The 17,825-nt window shown below is 41.6% G+C and overlaps 2 protein-coding genes across 3 annotated transcripts in view; one reads left to right on the top strand and one right to left on the bottom strand.

The window, feature by feature from the left end:
• SRGAP1 (SLIT-ROBO Rho GTPase activating protein 1) overlaps window positions 1-17,825 on the top strand; it is a 284,228-nt gene that overhangs the window by 38,519 nt on the left and 227,884 nt on the right. The window lies entirely within an intron of this gene.
• Window positions 14,617-15,889, bottom strand: LOC121040830 (40S ribosomal protein S15a-like). The gene has a single exon (XM_040491527.1). It carries the CDS (start codon window positions 15,857-15,859, stop codon window positions 15,479-15,481), a length of 381 nt encoding a protein of 126 aa, XP_040347461.1. The 5' UTR covers window positions 15,860-15,889; the 3' UTR covers window positions 14,617-15,478.

Below are 17,825 nucleotides of genomic sequence, written 5' to 3'. Positions count from 1 at the left end.
GGGTTTCTATTCTATTCCATTGGTCTATGTGTCTGTTTTTGTGCCAACCGTTTGGTACTTTGAGTTCGAGTCCCTCATCAGCTTGGGATTCTCTCTCTCCCCCTCTCTCTCTGCCCCTCCCCCCTCTATCTTTTTCTCTCAAAAATAAACTTCAGCAATAAATAAATAGACAAGTAAATAAATATTTGACAAAGGAAAAAAATATCCAGAATGCAAGTCAGCTCTAAAGCCAACATGAGAGAAGTTTTGTTATGTCAGACACTGAATCCTAATGTCTAAAATGAGATTGGAACTTTCTTTATTGATTCATAATCTGTGCTGTTGCCGGTCTTACTGATACGGAGGAGTTGACAAGCTTTCTCTGTTAAAAGCCAGGAAGTTAACATTATAGGCATTGTAGCTCTTATAGTCACTGTCACAACTACTCTCCTCTGCCATTTGTATCCAAGACTGGCCATAAATTACAATGTGTAGATTAATGGGCATGGCTGTATTCTGGGAAAGCTGTATTTATAAAAACAGGAGGTAAGCTAGATTTTGCCCATGGACTGTAGTTTGCCAAATACTACTGTAGAGAATTAAGAGTTTGTTGGTGGCCTTTTTAAAAATCAGAGACAAATTCTTGTTCTCAAAGTTGCAGTTTGTATGACAGTTGACTTTGGTAGTCAGGTTCCCTCACATCTCTTGGAACAGAGCCAGGGGGAATGGGGAATGCCTTGCTTGCCTGAGAGGTTAGACATTACACCTGTTGATTCATAAGTAAGTAGATGCTGAGTTATCTTAGGATCGTGTTCTGGCTTTGCAGTTCAATCTTGCAGTTCACCTGTTGCTCTACCCCTTACTAGCTTCAAGTTATTGTCTTGTGACGTGGCTTTCTTAGGGCTCAGTTTTCTCACGGGTAAAATAGTGATAATTTTTACTTTATTGGGTTGCTATGAGGATTGAATGAGCCCATGCATATAAAGTGTAAGGCTCAGGGTGCCTACATGGCTCAGTTGGTTAAGCGTCTGACTTTGGCTCAGGACATGATCTTGTGGTTTGTGGGTTTGAGCCCCACGTCAGGCTCTGTGCTGACAGCTCAGAGCCTGGAGTCTGCTTTGGATTCTGTGTCTCCCTCTCTCTCTCTGCCACTCCCCTGGTCACACTCTGTGTCTCTCAAATAAATAAATAAAAGTAAATAAAAATTAAAAAATAAAGTGTAAGCCTCAGTGCCTGAAAAAGATAAACCCAATAAATGATAGTTCTTAAAAACTTAGGTGAGAATATTACCTTGACGGCTACATCAAAGCTTTTTTTGTTTTTAAAAACTTTTTTGTTATTTTACGTCCTTTGGTTTTTTTAAGAGTTGGAAGGAAATATACTTCTGTGTAATTACACACTCAAAATTATTTGGAACTGTGCCTCTCAAACTATCTGTGGTGAAAGGCTATTTTTTTCCAACCTGTCATGAATCAATGTTTTTATAAAATATACTAAGGTGAATTATTACAAAAATGAAATAAACAAAGGTAAATAGGTATATACACAGCCCCATTTTTTTTTTATGAGATCTAGTAAACACATAAAATTTCTAAATCTAATCTCTCTGCTTATTTCTTTGGGGACTGGTGATAAAGATATGGCAGACTGGTAGCTCTGACCCACACAGTCATACTTTGAGGGGCACTGGTGTGGGCAGAAGCAAATTCATGGGAATTCTTTTAAAATACCCAGATCAGTCACTCTTGAATAGAATCAGTCACTAAATAGTGAATTTGTCTCTTCTTCTTAAAAAGTAGTGACCAACTGTAAGTGAACGTTACTAACTTACCCAAATCCATGTTTAACCCAGCCCCCACCACCGCCAATGGAAGGTGATCTGGTTTGAGGTAACTGGAGATCCTCTTAGGGGATTAAGCCTTGATGTTGTTCTGGGCCAAGACCCTCAGTTGGAGCATCCCCATCCCCAGGTTCCAACCTGTGGCTCCAGCACTGATCCTGAGAGCCCAGACCTCATAGAGTATGGTATCTCAGGTCCCCAGTTTCTCCTCCATCTTCTGAAATCTGAAAGCACCTCCTGTGACCTCTTTTAAACCACACTCTATGTTATATTCTCATTATTTTCTCTGGTTTCTCTCTGTAGAACTGCAGGTTTTATAAGGATAGGGACTCTGATTTTTTTTTTTTTTTGGTTTGCCGCTTCTGGGAACCCTGCGTGCACCTTGAAAATGTGTTGATGTGTGAATGAATGAGTGCATGGTGCTGTCCAGGCCTCTCACCAGCCTGACCGACATCCTTTATCTGTATGCTCTTCACTTTGCTAGGGTCCCTCTCAAAAATATAGCCAGATTGGGAGGGGGAGGGGTGGGGAGGGCGTCACTCCAGAGCCACACATTGCTGTCAATGCTTTTTCAGTGCCCATAATCCAAAAGGACAGGTACTGTGTATTTCGGGAAGTTGACTGTTTTCTTATCCTTCATTTTTTTGGTGCCGATTGTGTAATAGCATTGCAGAAAGGCAGCCAACGGCGGTTCTACCACCTACAAAGTCACATTGACTTTCTGGAAACTGTCAGGGTCACACCTTACCTTAGTTGAAATCCAGTGGCATTGAGCTCTTGAGATTACAGATAGTAATTTTCTGCAGTAGACACAATGGTGTGTGAACATATGACTGGGCTGGCATACATCAAAGTGCTTGCATGGGATCTAGATCATTGATACATTACAGTAAACCACTTATGGATATTTTATGATACACATATGGAATAATATTACCATATCACGGGGATATAAAAGGTTATCAGAATTTCATTTGCATGGTAATAATCATTCGTAAGGAGAAAGAATTTATCATTTTAAGTTGATAGCCTATGGTGATAGATTTTAGCAGTTACATTTTGTTTGGAGGACCAGTAAAGTTTATAGCATTTTGACTAGATGCTGGCTTTGGATCACGATGTTTAGATTCCCACCCCAGCTCCATGACCTTGTTCAGGTTAGTTGACCTCTTTACCTCACTTTCCTTACCTGTAACATACAGGTAATAATAGTACGGAGGCATATGTTATTGTGAGGATTAAACATAATTCATGTAAGTCATTTCATGGTGTTCATCATTTCTTTAGCACTCATTATTACCATTTAATGTGTGTAGAGTCTTTGTTGGTGTAGTAACACTTTTTGAAAGAAACAAGAGGCTTCAGAGTACCTGTAGCAGTTGTATTTGAAAATCAAGTGTATGTCCAGAGTGCTGTTTTAACGTATTTCTGCCTTAAACTATTTTATATACATTAATTTATTCTTCTGGAGTCCTTCTTGAAATAAAAGTTACTTGAAACTTTTTTTAAATGTGGTTTTCTTATTAGCTTACATTTTATTGCCAGTTGACTTTGTCAACTGTCAGAATATTGTTATTTGAATTACCTATGTTTAATATTTGAGATTGTCAGTCTTTCTTTTACCGTATCTTCTGTTGCTTATAAACTGAATGATCACTTCTCCATAGAGCTGATAAATACTATATTCTCTCTTTTTTTTTTATGGTTTCTCTATAACTTAATCTTAATTAAATTTTAGAATGATTTTTAGAGTGAGTACTTTTTCATCCATTCAGTTTTTCTGTCTGGTTGGAGCTACTTCTGGTTTCCTATCTTAAATTTTTAACACAATATCGAGAGGTGATATATGGTGTATTAAGAGCTTGTGACTCTTGATCTTAGGGTTGTGAGTTCGAGCCCCACTTTGGGAGTAGAGATTACTAAATAAATAAATAAATAAATAAATAAATAAACTTAAAAAAAATCAAGTAAAATAAATGATGAAAACCCTAACAAATAATAAGCAAACCATATTTTAAAAAGTTGTAATTTAATGGAATAAAATAGTAGGAAATATTATGAAAGTAAGCAATGTTGAAAACAAATGGAAAATTATAGAGTTGCTTATACAGCATGAATATAATTAAGTTAAATATGCATTTTTAGATGAATAGATAAAAAGTGAAACTGTAGTGTTGAGACCAGGATAACTCTTTTTTTTTCTCTCCACTTTCCAATATTTATAATGTTGCTATAAGGTTTTTATAATTAAAAATTTTGGGGTGCCTGGGTGGCTCAGTTGTTAAGTATCTGACTTTGGCTCAGGTCATGATCTCGAAGTTTGAGTTCGAGCCCCACGTCAGGCTCAGCACTGACAGTGTGGAGATTGCTTGGGATTTTCTCTCTCTCCCTCTGTCTCCCTGCCTCCACCACTTGCATTCACTCTCTAAATAAATAAGTAAATAAATAAACAAACTTAAAATTTTTTAAAAGACAAAATGCTATTTAATTGCTCAAAATGATAGATACTAAAAAAATCATACTGAACCTAAATCTTTTATTATAGTTAGCCAATTTATTGAATTTATTTACAAAATGTTTGTTAAAGTCTGTTTTGTAAATCAACTTCTTAGATGTCTAAGTACAAACAGGGTCTCTTAGTTTTATGTTTTGTACCCAAATACTAATTAGTTACCTACAAAGGACCAAGACAGCTGTCTTAAAACTCTTAGTCATGACATTCTGTAGATAGTTCATAAAGTAACTTTTCAAGACCAGTGAGAAGTCAGCAGCGGAAACTTCTGTGACCCAATAAGGGGCTGCCCAGAGATCATTGCTGGTTCCTGAAGCATGTGTGGGGATATCCAGTTCCAGCCCAGACAAAGTGCAGATCTGGTTCATCATGCAGTTGCATCGTTAGCCTTCAGTCTGGGTGACAGGCTGCCAAGCCACCACCTGCCTAGCAGGACATTCAAGCCCACTTGCCAAGGCCGTTATTCCCATTTGGGGTCAGGCCAGCAGGGACCTTTCTCATTTAACCCTGGATGTCTTCATTTCCATGAGGTTTTCAAAGGAGAATGAAAGACTCAGCAGGGCAAGTGGTAGTAAGATCGGACACACCCCAGTTTATGGAATTGTAAGACTGTTCCTCAGTCATAGATGGGCCTGCCCTTGTCTCTCTCAGTCTATCCCCAAAGCTTCTCTTTTGAAACAGAACACATTTTTGTAGTAGCAAAGGTAATTTACCAAGGTAAGTCTTTTCCCTTGAAGTTAGAAGGAAGCCATTTTTCCTTTTTTTGAAGTCCTTTAGGTAGTAGACTCTGAAACATCTCTCATTGCAAGTGCTCTTGTTCTTATGACCAAACATCTTCCTAAATTGAAAATTAAAGAAAAATTATACACAAACACACACACACACACACACACACACACACACACACACATAGACACACACACACACACAGGGGGAGAGAGAGAGAGAGGGAGGAGAGAGGGAGAGGGAGAGATAGGGAGAGAAAGGCTAAAAGTAGATGACATTGTTGCGTATACAAAATTGTTGAACTTGTAAAAATGCCTCTAGTATCAGACTGTGTCTTCATGCTGACAGCCCTACCCAGGGCTTATTCATTGTTTAAAACATACCCCTATTTTGACATTTCCTGTAAAGGGAAATCCTTTTGAATGCATACAGTAAGAAGTATGTAGAGCATTAGTCACTGAGATTTTTACATGTAATAGTTGAATATTGTCATTAGTTTTGATTCCCACATTATTGGAGAAGATTTTTAAAATGGAGCCCAACAGGGAGCGTTCCCCTTTTTCCTACAACTGTGTTATGTAGAGCCACTGGCAGGAAGAAAAGCATTTGCTACTTCAAACATCCCTGGGAGCTGAAACTAACTGCTTGTGGATAATGTATTGTTGAGAGAACAGTGGTCTGGCTCATCAGATTCAGATTTGCTGCTTATATTTTCTAGAATATATGATATAATGTAATAATTTGAACTATCTCTTTTTACTAAAAACTGTCTAAAATTTACAGTGAGTTGCAGTTGGGGCACCTGGGTGGCTCAGTAGGTTAAGCGTCTGACTGGCTCAGGTCATGATCTCTCATTTGTGGGTTTGAGCCCTGCGTCGGGCTCTGTGTCGACAGCTCAGAGCCTGGAACTTGCTTCAGATTCTGTGTCTCCCTCTCTGTCTGCCCCTCCCCTGCTTGTGCTCTGTCTCTCTGTGTCTCTCAAAAATAAGCAAAAATGTTAAAAAAATAAAAAAAATAATGAGTTGCAGTTTGAGCAAAAGTAAAAACATTTATGTAAATTTTTTAACTAACCATAAATAACTCAAAAATACTTCACAGTAAAAAGTAAGATGCAAAATGACTTAAGGCCCTCCCTGTGTGTGTCAGGATTTTGATCAGGGGATTTGTGTGGAGGCGCAGTGACCCCCCCCCCTCCTGCCCCCGCCAAAGGTATCTCACTTCTATTTTCCGCACAGGAGTATACAGGGAAAAACCCAACACATGAGGGAGGATGAGGAAAAGAGACCCTGAATGGATGGCCAGCTGGGGGGGGGGGGGGGGTGGGGTGTGGAGGTGGCAGTTGGGGGTTATGCTTCTCCATGTTTTCTGGAGAAGGGCGAGGAAGAGGAAATCCTCTTGCCATAAACGCCCCATTTAGATCCATTGGAAACATTGGATTTGGCAATAGAGAAAGAAGAAAAAGGTTTGACTCATCAGATGCAGGAGGATCCACTTTAGAAGTTGAGTGTAATTACGGTTGAGCTGTCTCAGGTCTGCAGCTGCCTCTTGTCTGGAGAAGGTTTCTTTCAGCTTCCCATGTTCTCATCCAGTGACCACGAGCTTTCAGTTCAAGGAACAGAGTCTGCTTTGAGAAGAAGAAATGGCTCTTTCCAAATTTTCTTCGAGATCTTTGAATGGCTTCTTAAGGTTTCCAGCTCTTTGTCCTCGTATCTCATCTTGCCATCTGCACCAGAACTTTCCCCCTCTTTTTCCATATCATGATTTGTCTGGAAGGTAATGCCCAAGAAACTCCATTTCTTCTTGACTAAGGACAGTCTTTTTTTTTTTTTCATTTATTTATTTTGAGAGAGAGAGCAAATAGGGAAGTAGCAGAGAAAGGGAGAGAGAGGGAGAATACCAAGTAGGCTCCCCACTGTCAGCACAGATCCCAATGCGGTGCTCGAATTCACAAACCGCAAGATCATGACCTGAAACTGAAGTCAGATGCTAAACTGACTGAGCTACCCAGGCACCCACAACAGTCATTTTATTTCCCCTCTCCTACAGCCTGCAAACTGCACTTTGAATTGAGGCTCTCACAGTAGGAAGACTTTTAAGATGCTCTTTCAGGTCTGCTCTGTGTTCTCTCCTTTAGAAATATTGATAGAGGCTGGATGGCTCAATAGTTGAAGCGTCCGACTTCAGCTCAGGTCATGATCTCACTGCTGTGAGTTCAAGCCCCACGTTGGGTTCTGTGCTGACAGCTCAGAGCCTGGAGCCTGCTTCGGCTTCTGTGTTTCTGTCTTTCTCTGCCCCTCCCATGCTTGCTCTTTGTCTCTCAAAAATAAATTAACATTTATAAAAAAACATTATATTCTTTAGATCCACCCATATTGTTGCAGATGGCAAGATTTCATTCATTTTATGACTAACATTCCATTGTATACATATACCACTTCTTTATCCATTCATCTATAGGGGGTACTTGGGCTCTTTCTATGATGTGGTTATTGTAAATAATGCTGCAGTAAATGCACGGGTGCATGTATCCCTTTGAATTAGCATTTTTGTCTTTTTTGGGTAAATACCCAGTAGTACAATTATCGGATTGTATTTTTAATTTTTTAAGGAACCTCCATACTGTTTTCCACAGTGACTGCACCAGTTGGCATTCCTACCAACAGTGCACAAGGGTTCCTTTTTCTCTACATCCTCACAACATTAGTTATTTCTTGTGTTTTTGATTCTAGCCATTCTGACATGTGTGAAGTGATACCTCATTGTGTTTTGATGTGCATTTCCCTGATGATGAGTGATGTTGAGCATCTTTTTCCTGTGTCTGTTGGCCATCCTTATGTTTTCTTTGGAGAAATGTCTATTCATGTCTTCTGCCCATTTTTAAATTGGATTATTTGTTTTTTGGGTGTTGAGTTGTATCAGTTCTTTATATATTTTGGGTACTAGCCCTTTATTGGATATATCATTTATAAATATCTTCTCCCATTCAGTAGGTTGTCTTTTAGTTTTGTTGATTGTTTCCTTCACTGTGCAGAAGCTTTTTATTTTGATGTAGTCCCAATAGTTATTTTTGCTTTTGTTTCCCTTGCCTCAGGAGACCTATCTAGAAAAATGTTGCTACGGCTGATGTCAGAGTGATTATTGCCTGTGTTCTCTTCAAGGATTTTTATGGTTTCAGGTCTCACATTTAGGTTGTTAATCCATTTGAGTTTATTTTTGTGTATGGTGTAAGAAAGTGGTGCAGCTTCATTCCTCCATCTTGGGCTGACTTTCCACAGAGACTCTAGAACTCTGTATGGAGTCCAGAGGCTTTTTATCTGTTGCCCTGAGTAGCATTGAGTTTATTGTAGCTATTTAGTTTCTGTACGGAGTCTCTTTTCTTGCAGTATCAGACATTGGGTCTTCTTGTTTAGTACGTGGAGATTTCTCTTTTCTGAGTTGGTTTGCAGTAAAGCACAAGATGGACCAAATCACAAGATTAACATGTCCAAGGCATTGCGTACTCTGGGTTTTCATCTTCTCCCACCACAGGGTAAACGTTGACAGGAGCTTTACATTTTTCTAGAACTGTGAGGAGCTATTAATGTTTCTTGTCTGTATCAAAAAGCTTTTTTTCAGTGACTGAAAATTCTGTTAAAACTAAAAGAATTGGCAACTTCCCAACTATCCAGGCACATGTCACTATCTTCCATTTTTACCCGGGGAGGATGACCGTGGTCTCACATTGTTGGGTAATTCTGCCACAAAACAGCGTAACGTCTACCATCTTGGTCAGAAATACAGCTCATGGCAGAACGAAGCCCCCCCAAGGTAGTCTAAGCTGCCACAGAACCTTCCGCAGCCCTCATGTCCAGCTAGGTCACAGCACACCCTGATGAACACTGGACATGGTTCTGTTCAGAACCAAGCTTGCGCCTGGCACCTGGGATGGATCATGAATGGAGAGGGTCAGTGGGGATGGAGGACTGGTCCAAGAAAAACACACCCTCAGCCCTGCCCATGGCTCCTCCTTCTCTTAAATTTTACTTTCTGTGGCCCTAGAGGCCCCCTCCCCACTCCCATTTTGTGCACGTGTGGTTTTTTTCTGCCTTGAAAGTCGTTCTCCTCCCCGTGTGCGTGGGAACGGTATCCATCCTGTAATTTCCTCGTCTCTGTGACCACAGTGCCCAGGGCAGAGCCAGGTGCAGAGTGGATGCTAAGTGCTCCATGCTTGTTTGTGGAAGGAAGGTAGGAGTGAGTGCGTGAATGACAGAGGGGCAAAGCCACACACATAATGCCCTCCTGACTCAGCAGAGGGTTTTAGGAGAGCTTGAAACTCCTTTGAGAATTCTCAACTGGGAGGTGGTGGTGGCATTTCTGGCCTGGGTCCTGATTTCCTCCTCTCCCCTCCCCTGTCCTCCACTTAAGTAGGTTTTAAAAGAGCATAGCATGTGTGAATTGTCTAGTCAAGTAGTGACACAGGCAGCCACAGCTGCTGCTCTTAGAGGTTTAATGCCACTTGACAACATTTTAGAGATCTGCTCTGTAAAAACAAGGGAACGCAAAGCAGGAGAGCCTGTCCTATAAAGAAAATAATAATGGCCTCAGAGTTGGTTTGTATTTCCCTGTGTAAGATCTTTGTTATTTGGGAGTGAGTGAGTAGTGCCATAAGAGACAGCTAACAACTGAACTGGCTTTTCCCTCTAAAGATCCTGAGACCTGGTGTGTGTCATACCAAATAGTTATGTCTTTTTCTCCCCCAGAGAGTTAGTCCAAGCATCTAACCTGTGCTGGGCACATGGTAGGTGCATACTGTATATTTGTTGAATGAATAAATATGGTAAATACCAAATGTTTCTTAGTCACAGGGAGTTGAAATAAAAGTGCAAGAATGTCTCATGGTTATTGTGTATTTACCATGAGCGACTCTTTTGTCTGCTTTGTGTAGTTTTTCCATGAAATGCCATTTCTCCCTGACTGACCTGTGGCTTCCCTCCCTTCTTTCACTTTTACAAATGGCTGCAGGTTCACACTGATGACATCTCTCGACCTCGCAGGTACTTCCGGAATACTCCAGGCTCTGATGCCTGCCCTGGATAAGAGTAACAGCATTAATCTTTGTTCACCCCTCTCCTCCCCAACTCCCAAGAAGCCAGTGCTGGTTTTTTTTGTTGTTTTGTTTTGTTTTTTTGTTTTTACCAGAAAGGAGTAGCATGGTTTTTTAGAGCCACGCTTACACTTTAGAAACTGAGGCTGACAGGCCAAGAGTTAGGGGAGAGTAAGCTGGTAGGGAGGATGTAGATGAGTGGATGTTGTTCAGGTGTATGTTTTTTTCCTCCTTCATGCTGCTGGCTGCAGTGACTACTAACCAACGCTTGAGTTTTGGTTTCATGGCGGAAAAAATAACCCGAGTTAACGCAAAAGGTTGTGCTTTCTGACTGTGGGAAGTTGAAACTGGAACTATTTAGAGGAACATGGTGTGAGCAGTGTATGTTGAAGCCGGGGGTGTGGCCTCTGCCCCCACACCCCTTCACTCACCGTCCACCTCTGCAGTGCCCAGCCGCACCTGGGGTGAGGAGGGAGCGCCCCAGGCCTAAGTGCTACCGCCTGAACTCCTCAGGCCAGGCCTGCCCGAGCACCCACGGCTGCACAATGAAAGCTGTTCACCTGAACGTATGCAAGGGCTGAATCATGACACGGTTCACCTGAAACTAATAGTACACTGTATTGTTCACTGGGATTTAAATAAAGAAGCTCTTCACCTGGCCTACAGCAGGTCTGCGTGGTTGGTCAGTTTCGTCCTCAGCCAGAAAAGGTATGGAAGCCGACTACTCCTCCGGGCTCTGTTCTGCCCCGTTCCTGTCCTCTTCTACCGGGCCTTGCGGAAAACTGGTTCTGCTGTAAGTCAACACCCCAGCCTTCATAGGCTGCTCCTCCAAAACTTTGCGTTTCTTCCTCTTCATCTCCAAGGAGAAATACATCCCTGGGGGCCTTTCCTAGAGGAAGCTCTACCCCCTGCTCAGCTCCGCTTTGCTGGTTCCAGACACCTTTTCGTTCTTCGTACGAAAGCCCTCCCTCTTGCATGGGGTCAGGCCACCTGCTGGACCCCACCCTCTCTTGTTCCTTGGGACACTCAGGGACTTGGTTCTGGGTCGCTCCTCCACACTGTTGGGAGTCCTTCAGTACCTCTCTCTTAGCATGCTCATGGCCCACGTCCAGCGGCCTTCACTCCCACACCTGAGTTGTTACCAGAGGGAAGTTTTCCAATGACAAATACCTGCTCTCTTGTCCTTGTTTGTCCTTCCTTGTCCTTCCCGTTGTCTTGCTTACGTGTTTCCAGCATACTTGTGTAAGGGATGGCCCTGCTCAGTCACTTGACCCTCAGTGTTCTTTTCACCACCCCCACACGCCATGGTCTTTGGTTCACCTGCTTCTCAAGGTTATATTTGACCCCCATCAAAGCTGCTCATTCCCTCCCCTGTACCCCTGGGCTAACGTTTGGAGGATATTTGTGCATTCAGAAAATAAACTGGCAAAGGAGGTTGAATCTGTGCCTTCCTCCCCCTCAAAAAAGTATGGTGCAGCGATGAAGATGGTAGGGGGAAAAACTACCTGGGGGGGCCTGGGTGGCTCAGTCGGTTAAGCGTCTGCCTTCGGCTCGGGTCATGATCTCCCAGCTCCTGAGGCCCCACATCGGTCTCTGCTGTCAGCGCAGAGCCTGCTTTGGATCCTCTGTGCCTTCTCTTTCTGTCCCTCCCCCGCTTGCTATCTCTCAAACTTAAAAAAAAAAAGATGACCAACCTAGTGTATGCACTAAATTAAAAACGATAGAATAAACATGCGTATAATGAAAAATAGCCTTTCGTTTTTCACTTCCAGCCTTGAACTGCAGCGTCAATCATTTTTAAATGTTTGGTAGTTAGTTTCTCTGGTGGTTACTGCCATATTTCTAAATACTATAGTTAAATCTCAAATAGGGATAGTGAAAAATAGTTTCTGAAATAATGAAGTCATAAGTAACACTGAATTGTTGCTGCCAGTTTCATTTTGAAAGTTTTGAAAACTGTTGTAGATAAATGCCTTTAAGTCATGATGGTAGTGAGTCAAAAACCTTCACTTCCCACCTTCTCTCAGTGTTAGGAATGGAATTTTTAAAATCTACTCTGGAGTATATTTTGTGTATTGTTTTTGTATATTTTAATAGCATAAAGTTGATGTTTTCCCAACCCTATTTTTTTTTTTTTTAACCTTTTGGCTCTTGAGGCCATTTTTTTTTTTTCATTGCATGAGGGTCCAGTATGGAAAATTTATGGCACCTCGTTTATAAAACCTTGGTAAGCACTTTGTATAGCTCTTCAAAGGTACAGCTCATTCTCCTTTGAATCTTAGAAGGCGGGCTTAGAATGAGCCTGTGTCTCTACTCTAAGCCACTGTTACAGGAAAGGTTACTGAGGAGAGGTGTACTTTTTGAAAAAACTCTACCTACCTCATTTTAGAGTGCAAAATGGCTGCCTGTGGTTGAAAATAAGCTGGTAGGTAGAGACTTTAGTGCACTTAATTAAAGTACTGTGCTGAAAGAAATTGTAGCAATTATATATTATTAACCTAAGAGGTGCCAAGGCTTTGAAGTTATTTGCTGTGGCCCATTATTTGCCTTGATTGCATGCCATCTCAGATGGAGCTGGGCTGTTCGGTTACGTAGGCATTTAGAAGAAGAGCAACATAGTAAATCCCAGTCCAAATTAGGATCTTTGGAACTCTGTGCTGCATACTCAAGCTACTGCAAAGAGAATCCAGTCTTTTGCTGCTATAGTTACTTTGTGATTATGCTACTTTCCCTGCCCAATCCCCAGTCAGACATTATTTAGTTTATTGGAAAATACATGTTGTATGTGTCAACTAAAAACAGGGTGTCATTTTGGGACTTCAATGGAGGAGGATTTTATTTTAGACTGAAGTGAAAGAATACAGAAATTGAAGATCTGAGCAGAGCAGTGCCGGGTCCATTAATGTAAGAAAACCAGGCTTTGCCAATGTAGGGCTCAGAAGTGCTTACACGTGTGGCAGGCAGGCAGCAGGGCATCTCTGGCTAAGAAGAGATCAAAGTGTACTTTTCTGTATTAATAACTCTGCAAAGTGGCAGAGGGTTTCAGCGAAAAGAATAAAATAAGGTTCTAGATCTGATTTTTATCATTTTAAGCTGTCCTCCGCTACAGCTATTAAATAGAAAAGGTTTCCTGAGTACCCATGACATGCCTGACAGCTAAAATTTGACAGTTGAAAATGGATAGGAATCAAATAGGCCAATCCCTTTATTGTATGGAAGAGAAAACCAACTCGAGAGGCCAAGTGACTTACGTAAGTGACCTTGGACAAATCCTGACATAAGTCTGCTACATTTTAGATTTCTAAAAAAATGTTTATTTTGAAAGAACATTCACGTGTTCACCCATGTGTGTGAGTGGGGGAGGGGCGGAGAGAGCTCAGGGGAGAGAATCCCAATGCAAAATGATATGACCTGAGCCCAAAGCAAGAGTCAGGCTTCGTGGACTGAGCCACCCAGGTGCTACATTTTACTTTTATTAGCTCTGAACATTTAAACATTTCAATATTCATTAGAACTTTCTTACTGTAGTTACATCTGATGCTACTGATGAATTTGGGGGGTAATGGCAGGGGATAGTGCATGCGGTTTAGAGCCAACAACCAAGAAAGAATTCTTCCAGAGGTCTTTGGTGTGAAAAGGTGATCTTATTAAAGCACAGGGACGGGACCCATGGGCAGAAGAGCTGCGCTGCAAATGTGTTGTGGGGCGGGGGGGGGAGTGCAGTGTGTGACTGTTTCACCGGGTTGGGGAGATAAGGTCAAGAGGGAGTTTCCAGAGAGAGTTGGCACATGCTAAAGACTTACTGGAGGCCTGACTACTGTCAAGCCAAGGTGGTTTTTCAGAGCAAAGCCTTAACATTATGACAGTAGGTTGTTCCTAGTGGCCATTGATGGGATTGCCTTTTCTGATAGACTGGTGGAGACTCTTACCAGTTTAACCATTTGCTCTTTTGTCCTTTGCTGTTTTTGGGTGGCCTGGAGTGTCCAAGGAATATCCTACATGTGCGACCGGGGGTGGGGGGTGGGATGTTGTTAGCCTGCACTTTGCCCTCTGCTTACCCCACGCTCCCTCATCACTACTATAGAGAGTTCTGTTGTGCACTGGGAAGTGAAAGCCTTCATCTGTTTACTGAAAAAACATTTATTGAGCATTTACTGTGTTCAAGGCACTCTGTTGTGACTTTTTAAGATCTGGCCCGATAGGATAGTTTAATATAAAAGTTAATGTTCAAACCAAGACCAGAGTCTGTCTTTGGCTTCTCCGATCTCTTGCTTGTCCCACGTGGAAATTATTAAGCCACTGTAGAAAAGGTTTAATGTTGCACATATATAGGAAGTCTGTTTCAAAAGGTTTACGGAACTGTCGGCCCTGCATTGCCCAGTTCAGCAGTGCAAGAGAAAATTCTGTTTTTCTTCTTTCCTCTACACTCAACTCAGAATACCTCTGTCCACCAAATGTGTGGTGATTTTTCTGACACCAAGGAATTCTTAGCAGCTAGGTGTCCTACAGTTTAACTCCTTTGTGTCCTAGGATTTAACTCCATTCGGACACTGTCTACCTGGAGATAGATCCCCAGGCTAAGGGCTCAGCCCTACAAGGCTGCCCCCACTTCAGATGTCCATTCCAAGTCCAGGTTGTCACCTTGGCTTCTGACCAACCAGCTATGAATTGTAAGTTCCAATTCCACCCCCCGCCCCACCCCCTCAGGGCAAACAATTGATCCTTTGTTAGAATGGTGCACAGAACTCAGGAAAACCATTTATTTTCTAGATTACTGCTCTATTATGAAAGGACACAACTCAAACAGCCAGTTGGAAGAGATGCACAGAGCCTGGAATGGGGAGGGGTGTGGAGTTTCCATGCCTTCTCCAGGTACATCATTCCTCCAGCACTTCTGCGTGCTCGCCAGCCTGGGAGCTGGCCAGATGCCTTCCCTAGGAGTGTTTATCGAGGCTTCATCACGTAGGCACCATTGATTGATTCAAACTCCATTCATCTCCCCTCCCTAGAGGTGGGGGTGGGGTGGGGTGCGAATGAAAGTTCCAACCCCCTTGGGGTGCCTGGGTGGCTCAGTCAGTTAAGCATCAGACTCCCTTTAGGCTCAGGGCGTGATCTCACAGCTTTGTGGGTTTTCTCTCTCTCTCAGAAACAAATCTGTGTTTGTCCCCTGTGTAAGTGGTCTAACTCCACTGCTGACCTTCAGCTAGTTATGACCCTACAGCAACAGAGTGTTAGTAAGTCTAGATGTTTTGTGAAATTGCTACATTTTTCTAGCACTGGCTTTTTTTTTTTTTTTCCCCCAATGGAAGCATTTTATTCGCATGTATATATTCCATCCCTAGGAAAAGAATCTCAGGATTTTTCCCCCTGTGTGCGTTGATCTTACTCCTTCATGGTCCATGATGCCAGCTGAGGTTGTCAGTCCCATGAAACCAAATTGGCTGGATGGGAGCAGATTATTCTGCCATTTTTCTAGGTCTTTGAGTTGTACACGAAATCTGGGGCTGATCGTGCCACACTTGTTTAATCGGCTCATGAGGTTCACAACCATTTTCCCAACTCTGTGATCAGCAGTGATTTCAAATAAACCAATGTAACCGTGCTTCATCATCACAGTCAGAAACCGGATGACAATTTTGGAGAATGGCCTAATAAGTTGGCATTTGCTTCTCTTTGCAGCGTTGTTAATACTCTTTAGAGCATCTGCCAAAACCTTCATGAGTACCAATATGGTGGCACAGAAAGATGGCTCGTTTTGTTGAACACTCTGTACATACTATGGGGACTGTGTCTGTGCATAGGAATGAGGATCTTTTTTTGAAAGCAACATTTCCCAGTGTCTTCTGAAGAATGCTAACTCTCAGTTAATTTGGAATTATTTGAAAATAAGCTTCTGTAGTCAGACAACTTTGGGGAGCCTTGATTGTTCCAAATACATTCAGAAAATCCTTCACACTGGATTTCATTTGCTTGATCAGAGAACCCTATTCCCATTGAACACGTATGGACCTCTCTTGTTACCACACAATGTGGGTGGCCGTATTTTGGGCAATGGTGGTAGGAGCAGACTGATTTGATAGACCTCTTTTTATACAACAGATGTCAATTGAATGTTAATTAACATTGAAGAGATCATTCTAAGTTACCAACTCTTTTGTAATGTAAATGAAACCCTTGAATTGTCCATTTTTGACAGGGTCAGATTTTCTGTTTTTAAATAAAAGATCTGGTCACAGTAAAAGCCTGCTACTAGAACATATGTGCTATTTTGATTTGGTTTCCATAGGAATAAATATTGAGATTACTTTTGTTTGGGGAATTAGGCTAATGTGCTCCATAACAATATGTGCAGCCAAATTTAGGGGAGATAATAGTGTGAGAACCAAGGCCACTAGAGCTGTACTTAGGAGAATAATGTTTGGGCATGCCAATTGTGGTCTCAAATGTACTACCACTACATTGTTTTAATGGCTTGGTTATGTGGAGCAAAGGGATATTTTCACCCTCATCAATGAAATCTGTGTACAGTCTAGGGAGGAGGTGAAAGAAGATTCCTCTAAAAGGAATTAGCCTTTTATTTAGGTGGCAATGCTTGAACATGCTCTCAAGAATCCTATTGGTCACCCCCTCAGTTTACCTTGCCTGCTCTTTCAGATGTGTCTTAAAATAGCATGATTTGCCACAGTCATATTGAAATATGGTGCTCTCCACTTAGTAAAATGTTTCTGCATTAGATTGCATTTAATTGCGTTTTCATGTGTCATTATTCTGAGCCTCAAATTCAATTTGGGAACACCGTTAACTAATAGAAATCTTTCTGGGTATTTCATTTGGGTTAGCATTTAGATTTGGGGGTGGGGAATAGAGTTTTGTCCCTTGATGATTTGCAAAGGTATTTCTAGATATTAATATAGAAATCCAAGAACAAGAAGGCACAGAAGGCCCACCCACCTGCCGCTTAATATATTTCAGAGCCTGAGAAAAAGAAAGGTTTGGGTACGTGGGGTGGTGGTGTCTCCTCCTCTTCGCAGCTGCTATGCTGTGATAAGAAAGTGGAGCTCAATTTACGCTGACCTTGTGTCTAACCAAAGTGTATCCTACAAACTATTGGAGGAATTAAGGAAGAACTTCCTGTGAAATACGGCTAATGTTGGCCTTTAAAGGGTTGAGAAATGAAAATCTGTGAGCATGACGCATACTCGCAAGGTGGGGTGGGGGGGGGTCAACAGGATTTCCTGTGCTGGAAAGGAAGCTTGTTTGGAAGCCTTTTAATTCATTCAGAAATGTGGAGACCAATATGGCAGTGAATAGCTTGGTTTTGCAGTTTGGAATCTAATACAGTCAGCCCGGTACATCCCATTGTTAATTTATAAGAATATTCATTCTGTATTCATTCCAAACACTCATAATGTTATCTTGAATGGGAACCTTTTCCTTGAACCTCTCATGTAATCCTTTTATGATAATTTTAAAATGTAATTCTGCCAGATAAATGGACACCTCATTGGGCACGTTAGTCTCTGTTCCAGTATGGGAAATTTCCTCAAATTAAAATTTAGATTTTGCAGAGTTTTAAGCAGGGTATGTTAAAACTTTTAAAAGATTTATGTCACATTACATAAATAGAACTGAAATAGGTACCAAAAAATACTTGGTGAGAATCATTTGTGATAATGTGTACATTA

Source organism: Herpailurus yagouaroundi, unplaced genomic scaffold (genome assembly GCF_014898765.1).
Source record: "Herpailurus yagouaroundi ecotype Mexico unplaced genomic scaffold, PumYag 182, whole genome shotgun sequence".
Classification (NCBI taxonomy): domain Eukaryota; kingdom Metazoa; phylum Chordata; class Mammalia; order Carnivora; family Felidae; genus Herpailurus; species Herpailurus yagouaroundi.
This window is presented reverse-complemented; position numbering and strand designations above follow the sequence as displayed.